A 17,502-nucleotide genomic window follows, 5' to 3' on the forward strand; every position below is an offset into this window, starting at 1 on the left:
CACTGAATTCTTTGGCAATAAGTCATTTTTCTCTGAAATCTGTGAGACCGGCGGCTTGCTCACCACAGTGCTGCCATTGTTCATGTTGCTAGTGTCCTTGTGAGCATGGGCGCAAAAATCCACACACGCTGTGACTCCAGAAAAGGGACGACCCTCCTTTCTGCCCAGACGGCAGTCGCTCCCCGCCACCTCTTGCTCTACCTGAGAGGAGAAAAGGAACCGAAACTGAGTTTTGCTGTTAAAAAGATAGAAAATACATTTATTATTTGCTAGTTTGAGGAAAGCACATTATCGAGTCTCATAATTAATTGCTGGATCGTGGCCTTTTTCAAGCCATGGACCGGTTTAAGGTCAAAATTTATCTCTGTAAAATATCTACAGCCGATTTAAATTTTGTTTGCTCTATATTTTGTCAGAAGCGGAAAAGTCAGAAGCCAACTTCTGCCTTGTCTGACTTTCAAGGTGAAACAGATAAATACAAACAGAAAAAAAGGTCACTAAAACTGGTATTTTCAAAATATATTCAAAGAGGTGAATCCAACATTTGAGCAACTTTATTAGCAATATCCTTGTAATATTATGTATTATTATTATGGTGTGTGGGAACAACTGACGCAATAAATCCATATTTGGAGTAAAAACTCCTTATTTTGTCTTTTAAATGTAGCTATTTTTTATGTTGAAGTTGAAGGTTCTTCTTCTGTTTCTTCATTGACTCTTTTCTGCAAAAAGAAGGTTTCCAAATATGTTTTTTTTTACTTTGTTAGCTTTGGGCTTAAGAAAATAAATGATGGATTTGTCAAGAGGAAACTGAGCGACTTGACATATCAAGAATGAATCAGATTCGGTGGGGAGAACCCAATAGTTTTTCAAAATAAAACTTCCTCCAGAATCAGATTGTAAATAAAACAAACAAAAACAAAATGCAGGTTTTTTTCTCTAGGGGTTGGGGACCACAGTTGTAAGGAGCGAATGTTCATAAGACAAATCTAAAAACGTGAAAAGAGAAATATTCTTATTTGAAAAGAGGTGATGCTTCATACCTGGTTCTGGAAAGCCTGTGGGGCCAGTTTTTTGTAGAGCGGTGCAAGGTCAGTGGCCAGACTCTGGAGATTGCGTTCTATCTTTTCTTCCTAAAAAGATCATCAGGATTTTAATTTGCAAACTGCAGTAGGATTGTGTCACCACTAGGGGGCCAACATTAAAAAAAGGTTTCTTTTTTAAACCACATTAAAAGGCAGTTACAGTTAAACACATTTTAAGAACTTAAAGTAAAGAGCAAGTTGTTAATTATTACAGCATAATATTATTTTCTTTAGTATGAGGAGTGAACTCCTTAAATAAAAGGAAAATAAGAATACTTCTCACCTGCTCTGGAAAGTCTCCATGAAGGCGAAACTTGCGGGGCACTTTGCTGCGAGCAAATTTACAGCCATTGAAATACATACTCCAGGAGCAGCCGAAGGAAAAGGAGGCTCCGCAAGTGTCCGGGTCCAACCCTTGACACGCACACGTGCGACTGCAGGCAGGAAGCAGGAGGAGATTACAAACTATATCGCCAATTTGGGTTGGAGTGGAAATGAAAGACAGAACAAGAAGCACTCACTCTTCATTAAGTGCACAGCGCCGACTGGTTGGAGAGCCGTACTTAAAGAGGGTGTCTGTGAGCTCCCGGTAAAGGTGGTCCGCCACGGGCCGAGGGATTCCCTCCCAGGCCAAGATGAGGATGACCAACACGGCGCTGTCACAGGAGTGACCCGGCCTCTGGCGCACCAAGCACAGCAGCTTCTCCTCCTCGCTGCCGCGCCTGATCACCTGTCAGATGGTTTTTGCGTACATTTACATAGAATAACAAGTAGGTCATCACAGACAAATGACAGACGGACCACAGCACTGAACCACACACAGCAAACACAAGCATTTCTGTCAAAACAATACCACAGGATTTAAACTGTCTACTTCAAACAAGGCTGGAGAAAAAGTGTAAGTAAAAAACTATTTTAAACTCTTAAGTTGAAGAGAGAACCAAAGACATACCCATTTAGCAATCGGGCAACCCTGGGAGCTCCTGCCTTCTTTCCCAGTGTAAACAACCACTTCAACCCTTATTGCATTTCCTTTGGCACCATACCTGCAAAACAGTCATTAATGGGATTACATTACATCCACAATCAAGATCCTTTTTGAATAATTAAGCTTGACAAGCACAAAAACAGCATCAGATGATTTTTTTTAAATTTTTTAAATTTGCTCAGTGTATCTCAGCTTTAGGCAAATTAGGATTCAATTAAGAAAAACTGATTAAATTCACAACTGGAATAAATTGACTAAAAACTGCAGTTTTCAGTATTTATTCAGCTAATTTGGACCTAAATTTATCGATACAGACGCCATTCATCTCTCGAATATTTTGTCTCTGTGACTTCAAATGACGTTTGTCTGATTTCAGTTTGACTAAAATGTTCATTTTCCGTTCAACTAACAGTCAATTTGCTAGAAAAAGTCATGTTATCAAACGTTTTGACTCACTTATCTGCCCATCCTTGAGTCTGTTAATCTGTTTGATCTGAGCTTCAAAATGTGTCAATCTGCCTCTCAACACTGCATTCAGCATCATAGAGAATGTGTCTGTAACCACATATTCTGATTTCAAACACTTTCTTTTGATACCGAGAATAAACTCAGTTTGAAAATGATTCATATTTGAGAATTTTGTGACCATTTTTTCCCGTTTTTCAATATGTGTCTGTAAATAGATGAGAATTCAGTTTTAGTGAGGCTGGGATTAGAATAATCCTAATTTTCAGGGTCAAACAGATTCAGGGTTCAATCGAAAGTTTCAAAATTTATTATTTGATAAAAAACATAAAAAAATACTGTATGAATAAAAATGCAGTCACTGTCAATGGAAAAATATCTTAGCATTGCAATAGATAAAGGTGTTAAAACCTGCTGTCACAGATAATGGTAGAAATGAATTTTAAAAAAGCTCGGTTCAGTGGCCCCTTGGATGTGGTGGTTTCTTGTTACAGCCTGCAGCGTGTCTTGTGTGTACATGTGAGACAAAAGGTGTGTCTTGAGTGACCTCACCAATGTCTCCTTTTAATTAGAGTGGCTACAACCGCACCCCAACCCACCCAGAGTGTGGTTACAGACGTTTTGTGAAGATCTCGGCATGTTTTTGCTGCCGAAGCACCCACACATCCAGGCGATAAACAGCCCCACACTAACCTGTTTTCCATCATTTCTCTCACTGCAGCAACACTGGGTCCTGCCCCGAGATGGGTGTAGTAAGGGCCCTCCTCCTTTTCGATGATTTGGTCTGTGGAAAGCAAAACAAACCACAAGTAAGTGGATGGATAATGAAGGAGCATTGATGCTGACTGGGATAGTTTTGCTAAAACAGTGCTCAGGTATAGTTTTTTTTTTTAAAGGCATTAAGGGGTCAAACACAAGACAACCACCTTCAAAATTGCAATTGCTTAAAGTGCCTTTATATATTAAAGACCCACTTCGATCACCTCTCAATCTTTAATCTATCTAAGTGTTCCCACTTTTGTTGCACCTACTAATGTTAGCTTGACATTCTGAGGGGCTGTAAGCTAGCAGGAGAGCGTGTAAGCAAAGGGATGATGGGATATCAGTGAAGGCTTACTTACTCAGAGGCAAGTTTCTAATAAGCTCCTGCTGCTATATATTATATTATATTATATTATATTATATTATATTATATTATATTATATTATATTATATTATATTATATTATATTATATTATATTATATATATGTTTTTAACTATTGGCAAAAAAACGGTAAAATCATAATCAAAACACAACTTTGAAAATAGATCAAAATATAATTGGACTGGGACTTTCAAGAGCTCCATTAAAACATGAAACATTTTTGGTTAAGACAGGACCCCAGCCAGCAAGGGCAAGTGGGCCCCATGTGATTTGAAAGTGGGCAGAAAATGTGGGCCCTGACTGTTTGTCTGCAGTTTCTGTGGTGGCCCCAGCTGTGCTTGCCCACATTGACTTATTTAAGAACTTAGTGGGTTAGCTCACTATGCTACACAGCCGTCTGGTGGAAAGCTTAGCGTGTTAGCGAGCTCTGCTGTAGCATGATAATCAGCTCTTTTTTAGCCAGCAAGTGAGCTTTGACGTAGCATGCTAGCAAGCTCCTCTGTAACATGCTAGTGAGCTCCACTGCAGCATGTTAGTGAGCTCCACTGTAGCATGCTATCAAATTCCGCTCTTGAGAGCTAGCAAGCTCCTCTGTAGCATGCTACTGAGCTCCACTGTGATATTCTAGCAAGCTCCTCTACAGCAAGCTGGTGAGTTCCGTTGTATCAACCAAGCGAGCTATGCTGTAGCGAGCTAGCAAGCTTTGCTGTAGCACGCTAGTGAGATCTTCTTTAGCCAGCTAGTGAGCTCTGCTGTAGCATGCTAGCAAGTTCCACTCCAGCTTGCTAGCGAGCTCCACTGTGGCATGCTAGCAAGTTGCTCTGCAGCATGCTAGCGAGCTCCTCTGTAGCATGCTAGTGAGCTCCGCTGAAGTAAGTTCCACTCCAGCTTGCTAGCGAGTTCCACTGTAGCATGCTAGTGAGCCCCTCTTCAGCAAGCTAGCGAGTACCGCTGTATTGACCTGACAGGAAGCTCTGCTGTAGCGAGCTCCGCTGTCCACCAGGTGGCTGGATAGCATTGCGAACCTACCAACTGAGTGTCCAATTAGGCCAATATAGACAAACCAACTTTTAAACCACCAACTTGCTCTCGCTGGCTGGGACACTATATGCGTCTCTGCATGCAAATATTTGTAGGGCTGGCTTGATAAAATCGATTAATCGATTTGAATCAATCTAAGCTTAATAGATCAATAATCAATTCATAAAAATATAGATCGATGTAGCACATAAATCTAAAGTCCGCTAGCTTGATTCTAACGTTTAATGGAATTTCCCATAGAATGGCTAATGCTAACACTTGGTCAACATAAGCATACATTGCATTCTAAATAAACATCTTTATAACTCACTAGTAGGACTTTTTCAAAATCTTTTAAGGAAATATATTTTTTAAAGTAACCACTTGTGGTCTAAAGCACATTTTTTATCCATACTTTCTTCTTCTTCTTGTAAAAAGTACTGCTATAGCGCAATCACCACCTAGTGGCCAAACTGAAATGCCCTCCAGGAGAAACAGAACAATTGTTGGACCTTCTCAGTTTGAGAATCCATGTAACACTGTATGCTATTAACAACCTCATTATTTCACTAATACATTTTCCAGTATGTGAAATGTATCAGATCAATATACATATATTTAAAACATAGAGTAGATTATCAATGTATTTCTAAACAAATGTGTCTAAATGTGTAAACTCAAAATTGAATTGAGAGGATCGAAATAAAAAAAATGAAAAATAAAAATCGAAAAACCAGCCCTAAATAATTGCCTTCAAGAAAGAGCCAAAAGCAACTCACCCACACACTGACAGGATGGAAGATCAGCCAGTTTTTTGGAAGGGGTGTTGATCAGGTTCTTGGTAGGAGTATCCAGATAACTCATGGGAGACTCTAGAAAGTTGTTGACGCTGTTCTTGGTTGGAGTGGATTCTGCAGAGGGGCACTGAACCCCATCGGTAGCAGTGGTCAAGACAGCTATGGGTCCTGACTTCTCCAGCTTGTAGTAGCTCTGCTGGCTTGGAGGAGGAGACTGAGGAGCCCCTGAGAATCCGTTAGCCCAGCTATGGTGGCCCGTCGAGAGGCTGGGAAATTCTACGCTGGTGTTCTGCAGCCCCTCACAGGGCTTTCCTACCTGAGATAAGACATCTTCTGGTCCTGCAGCATAACCATTGCATGGGTTGTGTTTGTGAAGTGGGCCGTTAGAGAAGGACCACGGCTGGTTTTCTTGACCACTGTTGTGATTGGTTTTTGTTAGAGTGCTTAAGTTCTGCCCGAAGAGACTGGCCGGTTCCTCCTGAGTTGCCGCTACGTATTTCTTCAGATCAATCTGAGCCTGAGGCAGAAACAGGTTATTCTTGAGGTGAGGGCCTGATTTCCCTTGGCTCTTGTGACCTTTACCCTTGTGGGGGATCTCGCCATTTGGCATGCGCTTTGAGAGGGGAGTCCTTCGGTTGTGCGGTTCCTGCGACCCATCGCTTTTCCTCTTCCTGGGCTTGGAGGGCGTGGACTTTTGCTTTTTTGCCAGAGGGTTTTTCTGACTGAGAGGCTGGTGCTGTAACTTGTGGTTGTTGTTGTACTTGATGGCGGACACTGGCGTTCCCTTCGGAGGGTTGTTCTCCGATTGTTGATTGTGGCGCGACTGGATGATGAAAGCGAGGTCGGCAAGTTGAGCTGCCACTTCCTCCTCATCGCTGTTCCTTGCACCTTTGTTCTGAATCCTGGCACCGTCCACCTGACTGAACTGAGCAGAACTGAACTTTGTCTGGCTGGAGTCTAACCTGGTGGGGTGGGAGGCGTTACCTCGCTCCCCCAACCTGAAGGCTGCTTTATCTCTGGAGATTTTCTCCAACCGGTCTGGCACCTGAATCTTTGTGTCAGGGTTTAACCCCCGGGAGCACTGGATAACATTTCCCTGCCTGGCCACAGGGGGGCGTATGACCGACATCTGGTGAAGCGGTGAGCTGATAACTGAGACTTTGTTGTAGCAAATAGCTGACATCGGTTTAGCTTCCTGCAGGGCTGTATTTGCCGTGGAAATGTGACGATTTTCAGTTTTGACGGCACCTTGGGCGCTTTGAGGTATAGCTGCCAGTTGAGTTAAGGCCTCTATAGCCACGGCCTGATCAAAACTAAGGTTTCTCCTTTCTGCCAAATACTGCACGCTTGGTAACAGGACATTTGGAGAGGGTTCACATTTTACGGTCCTCTGCGAGTTTAAAGGAGTGCTTTTCTGACACCAGTCGTCGTCGTCTAAGTCCTCTTTTTTGACAAAGTGCAAATCTGGAGGTTCTGTTTTGATGGAGCGAAGAATGGAAGACCGCCGGCTGGAGAGTTTTTCCTCCAGACCTCTCCTCTCTGTGACCGACAAACAGACTACGGCCGCTAGAGTAGACAAAGGGTCTTCGCAGATGTGGTCGTCTTCTCTCAGCCGTGGGGCGGCTTGCTCGGTGATCCACACCCACGGCTCCTCCTGTTTGATCTTCTTCAGCGGAACCAACATGTCATCCGCTGGATTCTTGGGTCCATTCTCACAAGATCTTTTAGGCTCTAAAGTTCTATAACATGCAGATTTCAGGTCAGGCCCTCTGGTTAGATTAGCACCGTTAGCTTTTAGCAGGTTCTCTGCAGAACCATTCTGAACATTCGAGAAAGAGCTTAAACGTCGATGAAGTGCAAAGCTGGTCCGCTCCAAGCCGGGCTCACTTTTAATAAGTGCTGGTCGTCCGCCGAGGTCCGAGGCAAGGTTGTGGATGAGGGACGGGGAGACGGCGGTGGTTTGAGGTATGTGGCCTTCCTCCCCCTCATCCTCCTCTGCTGCCATGTGGGTGTCCTCCATCTGTGCCTTGCTTTTGCCATTTACCGACCCACTTTCTGGAATCACCTGAGACGCAGAAGCAGAGAGAAACGAGAGATGACTCAACCAGATCCGGTAGTAAACAGTGAGTCAACTGACTAAACAGTCAAGCCACACGGCACAACAGAAGGCCTGCCAGCACGCTCAGCGTTGTGCCACAGCCTCTCTGGAGACAACGGAAAACATTGCGGGATACAAATATTCAACTGCTTTCTCTAAACAGAGAGGAATAACATTATTCCACAGCGGAGTCTTTGATAAAGATTTCTCTTCTTTTTTTGGAGAGCTAAAAACCAACAAGAAGGATTCTGTGTGATCTACAAAACTTAAGCAGCCATTCTGCAAGGATGTTGTGCTAAAATGAATTACACCAGTGTTTCTTTCTTTTTTTGTTCTATTAGTTCACTTTTTTGTTCATTTTATTCATATCAGTACATTCATGATCCAAAGGCTTCTGGAGTCCTTTTTTTCCAAATATGTGGAGATTCTCATTTCTGAGTATGTCAGAGGGTTTCTGTTCTTCAATTTAAAGGGGCCATACCATGAAAAACATTTTTTTTGAGCTTTTAAGCGTATTATACTGTTCATTCCTCACTATGAAGAACACCAAAGTGGTATTTTGATCCGTTCAGGCATTTCTGTGTAATCCTCTAAAAAAGTGCGCTCTCAGCAGCCCCTCCCATACCCATTAAGACGAACAGGTTCTCACGTGCTGATGTCACAGAGTGAGACCGCCCCTTTCAGAAAGAGTCTGCAGATGGCAAAGAAACGCTCATTCGGTTTAGCGTTCAAACTTGTTGCGGTGGCATAGTAGAATATGGGCTGGTGAGAAATCTTCACAACATGTTGAGATGAATCCTAAACGTATCCAAGAATGGCGTAAACAGACAAGGGATATTGGGAAGACGGCAGGAGAAAGGGAGCAGACTATTTACTGGTGGAGAAAGGGAGCAGACTATATAATGGTGGAGAAGGGAGCAGACTATTTAATGGTGGAGAAGGGAGCAGACTATTTACTGGTGGAGAAAGGGAGAAGACTATTTCCTGGTGGGGAAGGGAGCAGACTATTTACTGGTGGAGAAAGGGAGAAGACTATTTCCTGGTGGGGAAGGGAGCAGACTATTTACTGGTAGAGAAGGGAGAAGAGTATTTACTGGTGGGGAAGGGAGCAGACTATTTAATGGTGGAGAAAGGGAGAAGACTATTTCCTGGTGGGGAAGGGAGCAGACTATTTACTAGTGGAGAAAGGGAGAAGACTATTTCCTGGTGGGGAAGGGAGCAGACTATTTACTGGTGGAGAAAGGGAGAAAACTATTTCCTGGTGGGGAAGGGAGCAGACTATTTACTGGTAGAGAAGGGAGAAGAGTATTTACTGGTGGGGAAGGGAGCAGACTATTTAATGGTGGAGAAGGGAGCAGACTATTTACTTGTGGAGAAAGGGAGAAGACTATTTCCTGGTGGGGAAGGGAGCAGACTATTTACTGGTAGAGAAGGGAGAAGAGTATTTACTGGTGGAGAAGGGAGCAGACTATTTAATGGTGGAGAAGGAAGCAGACTATTTACTGGTGGAGAAAGGGAGAAGACTATTTCCTGGTGGGGAAGGGAGCAGACTATTTACTGGTAGAGAAGGGAGAAGAGTATTTACTGGTGGGGAAGGGAGCAACGAATTGGGGGAGTAGGTTTTAACGTGGATTATTGAGCAATGGCAGAAAAGTAAATGGATCCGCATGAAAGCAAAGAGGATTTTTGATACTGAGATTATATGACATCATTTCAATAAATCCTGAAATGTTCATCTGGTGTTGTCTGCATTAATTTGACTGAATTTCACCACAAAAATGAACCGATTAACAATGACCATTTTGTCTATGCCAAAGGCGGAGCCTCAAAGATCAAGTCTGGGTATTAAAAGATTCCACAAAATAACTCACATTCTATAAATATTTCATTTTTTAGTGTTCCAATGGTAATATATGATCATATTCATGGATATAGTTTACTCTGAAAGACTTAAGAAAATCATTGTATGGCCCCTTTAAGACCCACTTCAATGAAAATAGTGTTTATGGTGTTTTTTAACATGTTCTTGTGGCATTTTTTTCTGATAATGACAGAAGTATATACAGAAAATTAAGCTTAAAATTAAATGTCTTTATTTAAATTGCTGTGAATCAAGAGCTGACAAAAATACAGTTGGAAAAAAACAGAAAATAAAAGGCTCCCTGCTCTGAACTACAATAGATTACAATAGATCAAAAGATAATCCGATCGGGTCTTTAACTGGACGGCTTCTTCCATTCTTCTCATCCAGATGAACCTTTGCTCTGAGGAAAAGAGATCCTCTGGTTCCAAACCTCTCCTCCTAACAGCAAAGGCTTTTTCGATATAAACCAGATGCCTATGAACTAACAGACCAAACAGAAAACACTTGAGTTGATCAATCGCATGTGTTCTGATCATCTTTTTTCCCCTCTCTGTTTTAAACAAACACAAACTCAGAGTGCACTGACACATCACTGTTATTCAACTTAGAGCCGAGAACATTTACATATAAATAGTGGCCAAGAATATTAGTGAATTGGATTCTAAACCATCTGTTCGGTGTATGATGATAATAGTGTAATATCCAGCTTTTAAAAGTCATAGTGAGTTTGGCTGAAGCATGTGGAGGAAGAATGGAGCCTTGTGACAACACACATGTGACAGCTGTTAAGCTAAAACATGAATGACAGTGAGGTTAACCCTTTAACACCGGAGCTCCAGTGTTTGTGTTCTTTGATCTACTGTAATTTTTCAAGCGGTAACACGATCAATGTCATTCCAGTAGATTGTGAAGGAGAAAAGCGGCGCAGGCGCCGCTTTTCTCCTTCACAATCTACTGGAATGACATTGATCGATTAAACAGTTGAAAAGTTACAGTAAGTTAAAGATTTTGTGTTTAAGCATCACCGCCGTTAAAGCTCAACCCACCAGGACTAAAAAAAAAAAACTCTCTTTCTTGTTGCTTTTGCTGAGTCCATGATCTAATGCTGACATAATACTAATATCTCTGTCTTTGATTATGTTGCATTAGCCTCCATAAAAACTAACTGTCTGAAGCAGGGTGCAAATGACGAGTCATAAACTCTTACACACTTTCGGAACTAATAAGCAATTTTTTGTATTTGATACACAACTAGGGCTGCCACAAACGATTATTTTAATAGTCAAATAACTATTTTTATTTTTTCAGATTTGTCCACTAATTGGGTCGTCCGCAAAGTGGATGTAAAGCACACAAATTAATGTATTTGGCTTTAAACTAACTAAAAATAAATAATTAAGGCGATAGTTTTTTACATTTTTCATTAAATCCTGCAGACTCTGTTCTTTATTTGGTTCTGTCATTAAAACAAGATTAAAATAATCAGGTCGCCATCGGAAACAAGGAACTATTTTTCACAAAAAATAAAGTTTTGGTCTCACAGACTCAAATATTAAGAAATTGGCCTGTTTGGTGCTAAATGCTCACAACTTGGTTCAACTTTACTACACTCTGACTCTATATAATAAAAAGTAACGACTAATTGGCTATTAAATTATTCGTCGATTATTTTAATAGTCGATTGTTCTTCGTTTAGTCAGCTAATCAGCTAATAAATTAGTCATTGACTATTTTGATAGTCGAATGGTCATCAATTAGTCGACAAATCGCCTATTAAATTAGTTAGGGATGTCCCGATCAGGTTTTTTTGGGTAAGATCCGATTCCGAGTCTTTTGATTTTGTGTATTTACCGATACCGAGTCCCGATCCGATACTTTTGTAACACATTTAAAACATAAAATAAATTAAATAAACAGATTAATGTTGTCCCTTATTTATATTTCATTAACCTTCTTTTATCATTATAAACTTAAATAAAACACTTCTATGAAGTAGCTTTAGTAAACAATTAAAAATACAGCAAATATAAACTAGGAAAAAAAATACAATTTTCTTGTTATATAAGTGATAATTAGTCATGTGAGAAAGTTTAGTGACTTTAGCTTTAATATCTTTAGAGCTATTGAACATTTTAACCAAATGTGATTCCTGTCCTCATTTAAAATTCTTAAAAATAAATGATGACTTTGTTTTAGCATGAATGTTCATGAATAGCTGATATTATTATTAGTTTTCATGGTTTTTTTTAAGATTATGTGCTTCTTTTTTAGGTTCTTAAGATATTTTTGGTTTTATTACCACAATAGTTAATTTTCTTAACTTTTATTTCTCTGTGAGATAAATAAAACAGGCATATCAAAGGACAGCTCGGGTCCTAAGGAGTTAAATCACAGAGCTAGCATGTAGCAGTTAGCAGCTGCTGTTTAGCTGTCTGTCGGCAGCACGAAGAACTTCACATTAAAAAGAAACTGTTGAAATGCCTTTATAGGTTCTTGTTTGTTTTCATCAGAAATTCACCTGGGAAATATTGAAGTGGAGCCCGCCCCCACTTCCCGTCATCCATCTGTTTACACTCTCTACTGCTAGCGTACAGCCCCAACCTAACATTAGACATGAAGACGATATCTATGCATCAGAATGGAGCGGAGCAGGGAGTTTGTAACAACTACAAGTTTTTTCTATGGCATTTTTTTTGTCTGCTCTTAATTCACAACAATAGGAAAAAAAAAATTAAGTTGGATTTTCTTTGTATATGTTCTCAGAAAAAATGGAACAAGAACATGTAAAAAAAAACACAATTTTCATTACAGTGAGTCTTTAAAAGTGTCAAATAATTAACAAAAATAAAAAAAAAAAGCAACACATTTAGAGCGTAGTCTAGCAACACAAGCATGGCCGTGTTGTGACTCGACTCTAGAGAGACAAATATCTCCAAGGAGGTTTGCACTGGGCGACTGTTTATCTGTGTCTGCATGCACTAAGGTGTAAACATGCAGGTAAAGTAGTCGGCGGCAGCAGTATTGTTTGACTTTCCTCCTCCTGTGTCATGAGGCACATAAAAAAATCATGCAGTTGCAGCCGCGCAGCCTTCTAATAATAAAACAGCGAGCAGGCGCGCTTCCTTCCTGGCTGAGAGCGTAAGTAGTGGTTTACTGTTTTTTTTTCTCTGAACACGTGAGAATTTCCTTCATTCATAGAATGTTTCCTGTCTGTGCTGCGCTCAGTGTCACGTAGTCGAACAAGTTAAGCAAAAGAAAATTAAAAAAAAAAAAGGCAGGTGATAAAAAATAAAAATAAATTGAAGATAAATGTGTTTTATAGGGAAATAGTGGAGGAAATACATTATGAAGTTATTTAGGTTTGGACAAGTTTCAAATAGACCCTATTTATAATCCATAAAATAAGTTTAACAGCATCTTTTGCTCTGCGCCCAACCTGTCAAGGGATGAGCAGCTTTCACAAAAACAGCAGGTGCAGAAATGTGGCAAAAACTGAAAAAAAGAAGAAGTAAAAGGGCTCTTAAAGCACTGGCACAGTTTAAAAGACACAAAATTAAGAGGGGTGTCTGTTCCCATGGAAACTGACCTTTTGTTGTTGAGTTTGCTGCTACATCCCGAAAAGGACTGGAGCCACAAAACTCATTTCAAATTCCCACTTTTTCAATTAAAAAGATTAGTTGAGCCTAAAACAGACAAAACAAGGGAAAACATCTAGGAGAGCCCCTCCATCTGCAACAAGACAATGCACCCCCAAGGTGAGCCGTGGTTGCCTTTACCTCGGTCTGTCCTTAGAGAAAGCCCCTCGGGTTCAGGCAGCTTATCCCTAAAAGGTATGGGTGGCCATCTTGCTTTGCTTTTCCTCCAGCCTCAAGAAAAGCCAGGCTACGGTGGCGGTGCGCAGGGCACGGACCCGGGTGTCATGACTGAGGCGACTGAGAAAAGTGCTGCTATGGCAGCAGAGGAGGCGCACACACGCAGACATATAGACACGCACACACACACACGGGATGCCTTCTGCAGATGCAGACACAGCCTCATCAGCCAATGGCTCGAGGACCTTAGCGGCTTGTAAATTATCTTCCATGCCTAGACTCTCCTAAACAAAGGATCCCCTATGTGGGCTTTTTACTCCAGCCATACGCACAGGGACTGGGGAAAAGCTGTGGAGCGGATACTGCGCACACGCTGGATCAGGATTAGAGTAGAATAACACCACCGGAGCTCAGAATTAACCCCTCCATAACCCAGTTGCTTAAACTGTATTTTAATTTAGTAAATGTGCCCACAGACATACAAAAAAACCCAACAATTTGCATCAGTTTTTTGTCTTTAAAAGCAAATTTGTGTCTGTTTTTTAATAGAATAGAACAGAATAGGGAAATAGTTATTTAATTTAGTCAAAAAATCAAAATATGAACTCAAACATACAACGCACTGGAGTTATTCACATACCAAAATAGCAAAATAAATAGATACATTGAGGAATAAAAAAGCTGGAGCTGTTTTGTTTTTTGTTTTGTTTGTGTCTTTTTCCGACCCTCCTGCTGAGTTTTAAAGCACCTGATCTGCGATAGGGAAGTGTTGCAGCCCTTCCCAGTTAGAGGCAAGTTTTATCATGTCATGCCTTTAAAAACCACTGCGTCCTGTGACACCCACGTGGCAGCAGAGTAGTATCTGCTGCATATTTTACTCCCGTGTGCTGCTGCTACACAAACGCTAAAAAAAATTGATGCTGAGCAGTGAAATAACGTGGGTGAATTCCTTCTTTTCTCTCCAAACGTCTGTTTCCTTCACTCAATGTTTTATTGATAAAACCATAAAGAAGTTTTTTTTTTTCCCTTGAGAAGCAGTTGGCTCTTTAAAAAAAGAAAAGAAAAATGTGTGATCAAGATGGTGAGGTCAGACCAGGACACAGAAAAAGTAGAAGTTTTTTGCTGCTGCTCACTGTAAAAACAGGCCACTTCGAAATAACTTAAAAATTATTTAAAAACTGAGACATTTTCTTTAAAAAGCAAAATAATCTTACCAAAAAATCATATTTTATTAGGGAAGTTCCAGTCGCACACATGCTTTATTATTTTGTTCCTTTCTGATCATTTATTGTGTGAATGCTTTGTTACGCTAGTATTCTAGCAACACGCTAGCTTCTTTTTTTGGCTATCTTAGCATATACTGAGGTTTTTTGGGTGCTAAGTCTGAGTTAAGATAGTATTTTAACAATGTGCTAACTTTTTTTGTGGCTAATTTGGCATCTACTGTGGTTTTTCGGGGCTAATTCTGGGTTAACATAGTATTTTAGCAACATGCTAGCATTTTTGGCAAATTTGGCATCTACTGAGGTTTTTAGAGCTAATTTGGAGTTAAAGTAGTGGTTTACCAATGTGCTAGCTTTTTTGTGGCTAATTTGGCATTGAATGAGGTTATTAGGGCTAATTCTGAGTTAAGCTAATAATTTAGCACCAAGTTAGTTTTTTGGCTCATTTGGCATCTACTGAAGTTTTTGAAGCTAATTTGGACTTAAGCTAGTATTTTAGCATCGTGCTACTTTTTTATTTTGCAAATTTGGCATCTACTGTGGTTTTTTTCAGTTAGTGTAGAGTTAAACTAGTATTTTAGCAACATGCTAGCTTTTTTGGCTAACTTGGCATTTACTGTTTTTTTTGGGTTAATTCTGAGTTAAATTGTATTTTAGCAAGATGCTACATTTTATTTTACTAATTTGGTTCCCTACTGTGTTTTTTTGGGCTAATTCTAAATTAAGCTAGTATTTTAGCAACCTGCTAGCGTTTTGGCTAATTTAGCATCTAATGAGTTATTTTAGGCTAATTCTAAGTTAAGCTAGTGTTTTAGCAACATGCTAGTATTTTTGGCTAATCTGGCATCTAATTATATTTTTTTGGGGGCTAATTATGAGATAGGCTAGTATTTTAGCAGCATGCTAGCTTTTTTGGCTAATTTGACATTTACTGAGGTTATTAGGGTTTATTCTGGGTAAAGCTAATAATTTATCAACATGTTAGTTTTTTTGGCTAATCTGGCATCTAATGATGTTTTTTTTTGGGCTAATTATGAGATAAGCTAATATTTTAGCAACATGCTAGCTTTTTGTTTGGCTAATTTGATATTTACTGAGGTTATTAGGGTTTATTCTGGGTAAAGCTAATAATTTATCAACATGTTAGTTTTTTTTAGCTATTTTGGCATCTACTGAAGTTTTCTGAGCTAATTTGGACTTAAGCTAGTATTTTAGCATCGTGCTAGCTTTTTAGGAAAATTTGGCATCTACTGAAGAGTTTAACAGTACATTTCAAACACATTTTCCTGATTTTAAGAAAATTACTTCAGTCTTACATTTCCAAAAGTTCTTCTGAGAATTTTTAAGTACTTAAGTAACGTATGCATCATGCAAATAATCAGAGTGAATTTCTTCAGCATATTCAGCTTCAGCATCTTGAGCAACCACATTCACCAAAAGGTATTCACACTAGTCTAACCAAATCGGTATGTGTAAGTGAGGCTTGCAGTAAATATGCGGTTTCAAACAGGCAATAGTTGAGAGAATTTATTTACACAGCTTTTAATGTCAACAAATGGTCACTTATTAATAAATAGGAGCTCAGACTCTTTGTTGTTTGGTCAAAAAAAGTGTAAAATTATCTTTTCCAAACATCAAGCAGCTACTCTGACCTGCAGAACAAGCACTACTGCAGACTAAACACCAAATGTACACAGTGTGGCACGCTGCTGTAAACTTCATCTCCACAAACTGCCTTTTAAGAAAAATGTGGAAGAAAAACCACAGTCCTCATGATGCAGTGTTACATAATAACAGATTTACACTGAAAGCTAGAAAACTAAGTCAAAACGTCAATCATTTTAATCATTCCAAATCGTTCTATCCCATTTTAATCATCAGTTTTTGTATTTTTGTCGTTCGACACACTAAAGTGTGTTTTTAAGAGAGGCCTTATGATTAATTATCACAGAGTAATAAAAGATTTGTCAAGTCCTACCTGAGTTATTATCATTTTAAGAAGTCCCAATGAAGAAAAGACCCACTGAAATGCGTCTGCTGCATGCTGATCACGGTGACAGTTACAGATGAGCTCCACGCTCACTGACAGGCAGTTCAGCAGGTTTGTCATTACAAACAGGTTACACCGACTTGTAACAATAACACAAGTTTGTGTAAAACACACACACCCACTAACTGCTGCTCCGATTCTATTGGCGGAAGCTTTTATGCAGCTGATTACATTAACAGACCAAACTAATCTGCTGCAGGATGATTATGAAAACTTTAAAGTCAGTCCTCCCTCTTCTGCAGCAAATCCGTACTATTAACTGAAAATGTTGAGAAATAGTCTCATGTTTTTGTGGCAGTTTTTCGAAAATATAAAGAAAATTATGCTTAAAATTACGTTTCTGAATATTTCTTTATTCAAATTGTTGTGAATTTGGAGCAGACAAAAAAATGCCAATTGAAAAAGATTGTATTTGTGATGTAAAAAATACAGTGGGCGGGGCATAATTTCCATGCTCCTCCCCCATTTGTAAACAAATAGAGCAATGTGCATCTGTCATGTGGATCAAAACTGTACAGCTGGATTGCTACAATATTTTTGTTGCATGTTAGGTTGGGGCTGTAAGCTAGCGGGAGAGAGTGTAAACGGATGACAGGAAGTACAAGGTCATGCTCACAACACAGAGGCAAATTTCTAATAAACTACTACAGAAACTATGCCATAGAAAATGACAATTTCAAAAAAAAATGTTGCCTTAAAACAACATAATCATCACTAAAAGACCACTGGGAACAATTTGAAGTCTTTAAGTGTCCTGCACGCTCCTTCCTCCAAAAAGCATCTCAGATCTTGTTAGGAACGTGCAATTTGGACATCAATCAGTAAAGGTTACTGAACACAAACACAGCGAGTGAAGTAAAGAACTCCACAACCGTCGAGCGTATCTGGCACATGTGAAGGCTGACCCACTGGAGATCGTCCCAGTAATGGATCCACGCCAGAACAGGACTGCTGC

The 17,502-nt window shown here is 39.8% G+C and overlaps 1 protein-coding gene across 2 annotated transcripts in view; it reads right to left on the reverse strand.

The window, feature by feature from the left end:
• Positions 1-17,502, reverse strand: part of tet1 (tet methylcytosine dioxygenase 1) — a 35,333-nt gene that overhangs the window by 3,790 nt on the left and 14,041 nt on the right. For both annotated transcript variants that reach the window (XM_024297835.2, XM_024297834.2), the window contains exons 3-9: positions 5,483-7,565; positions 3,232-3,322; positions 2,038-2,131; positions 1,607-1,815; positions 1,369-1,519; positions 1,044-1,133; positions 64-201 (exon numbers count right to left, since the gene is read on the reverse strand). In XM_024297835.2, the coding sequence (XP_024153603.1) occupies positions 64-201; positions 1,044-1,133; positions 1,369-1,519; positions 1,607-1,815; positions 2,038-2,131; positions 3,232-3,322; positions 5,483-7,565 (2,856 nt within the window). The remainder of the gene's footprint in view (positions 1-63; positions 202-1,043; positions 1,134-1,368; positions 1,520-1,606; positions 1,816-2,037; positions 2,132-3,231; positions 3,323-5,482; positions 7,566-17,502) is intronic.

The sequence above is a fragment of the Oryzias melastigma genome, linkage group LG15 (genome assembly GCF_002922805.2).
Source record: "Oryzias melastigma strain HK-1 linkage group LG15, ASM292280v2, whole genome shotgun sequence".
NCBI classification, from domain to species: Eukaryota; Metazoa; Chordata; class Actinopteri; order Beloniformes; family Adrianichthyidae; genus Oryzias; species Oryzias melastigma.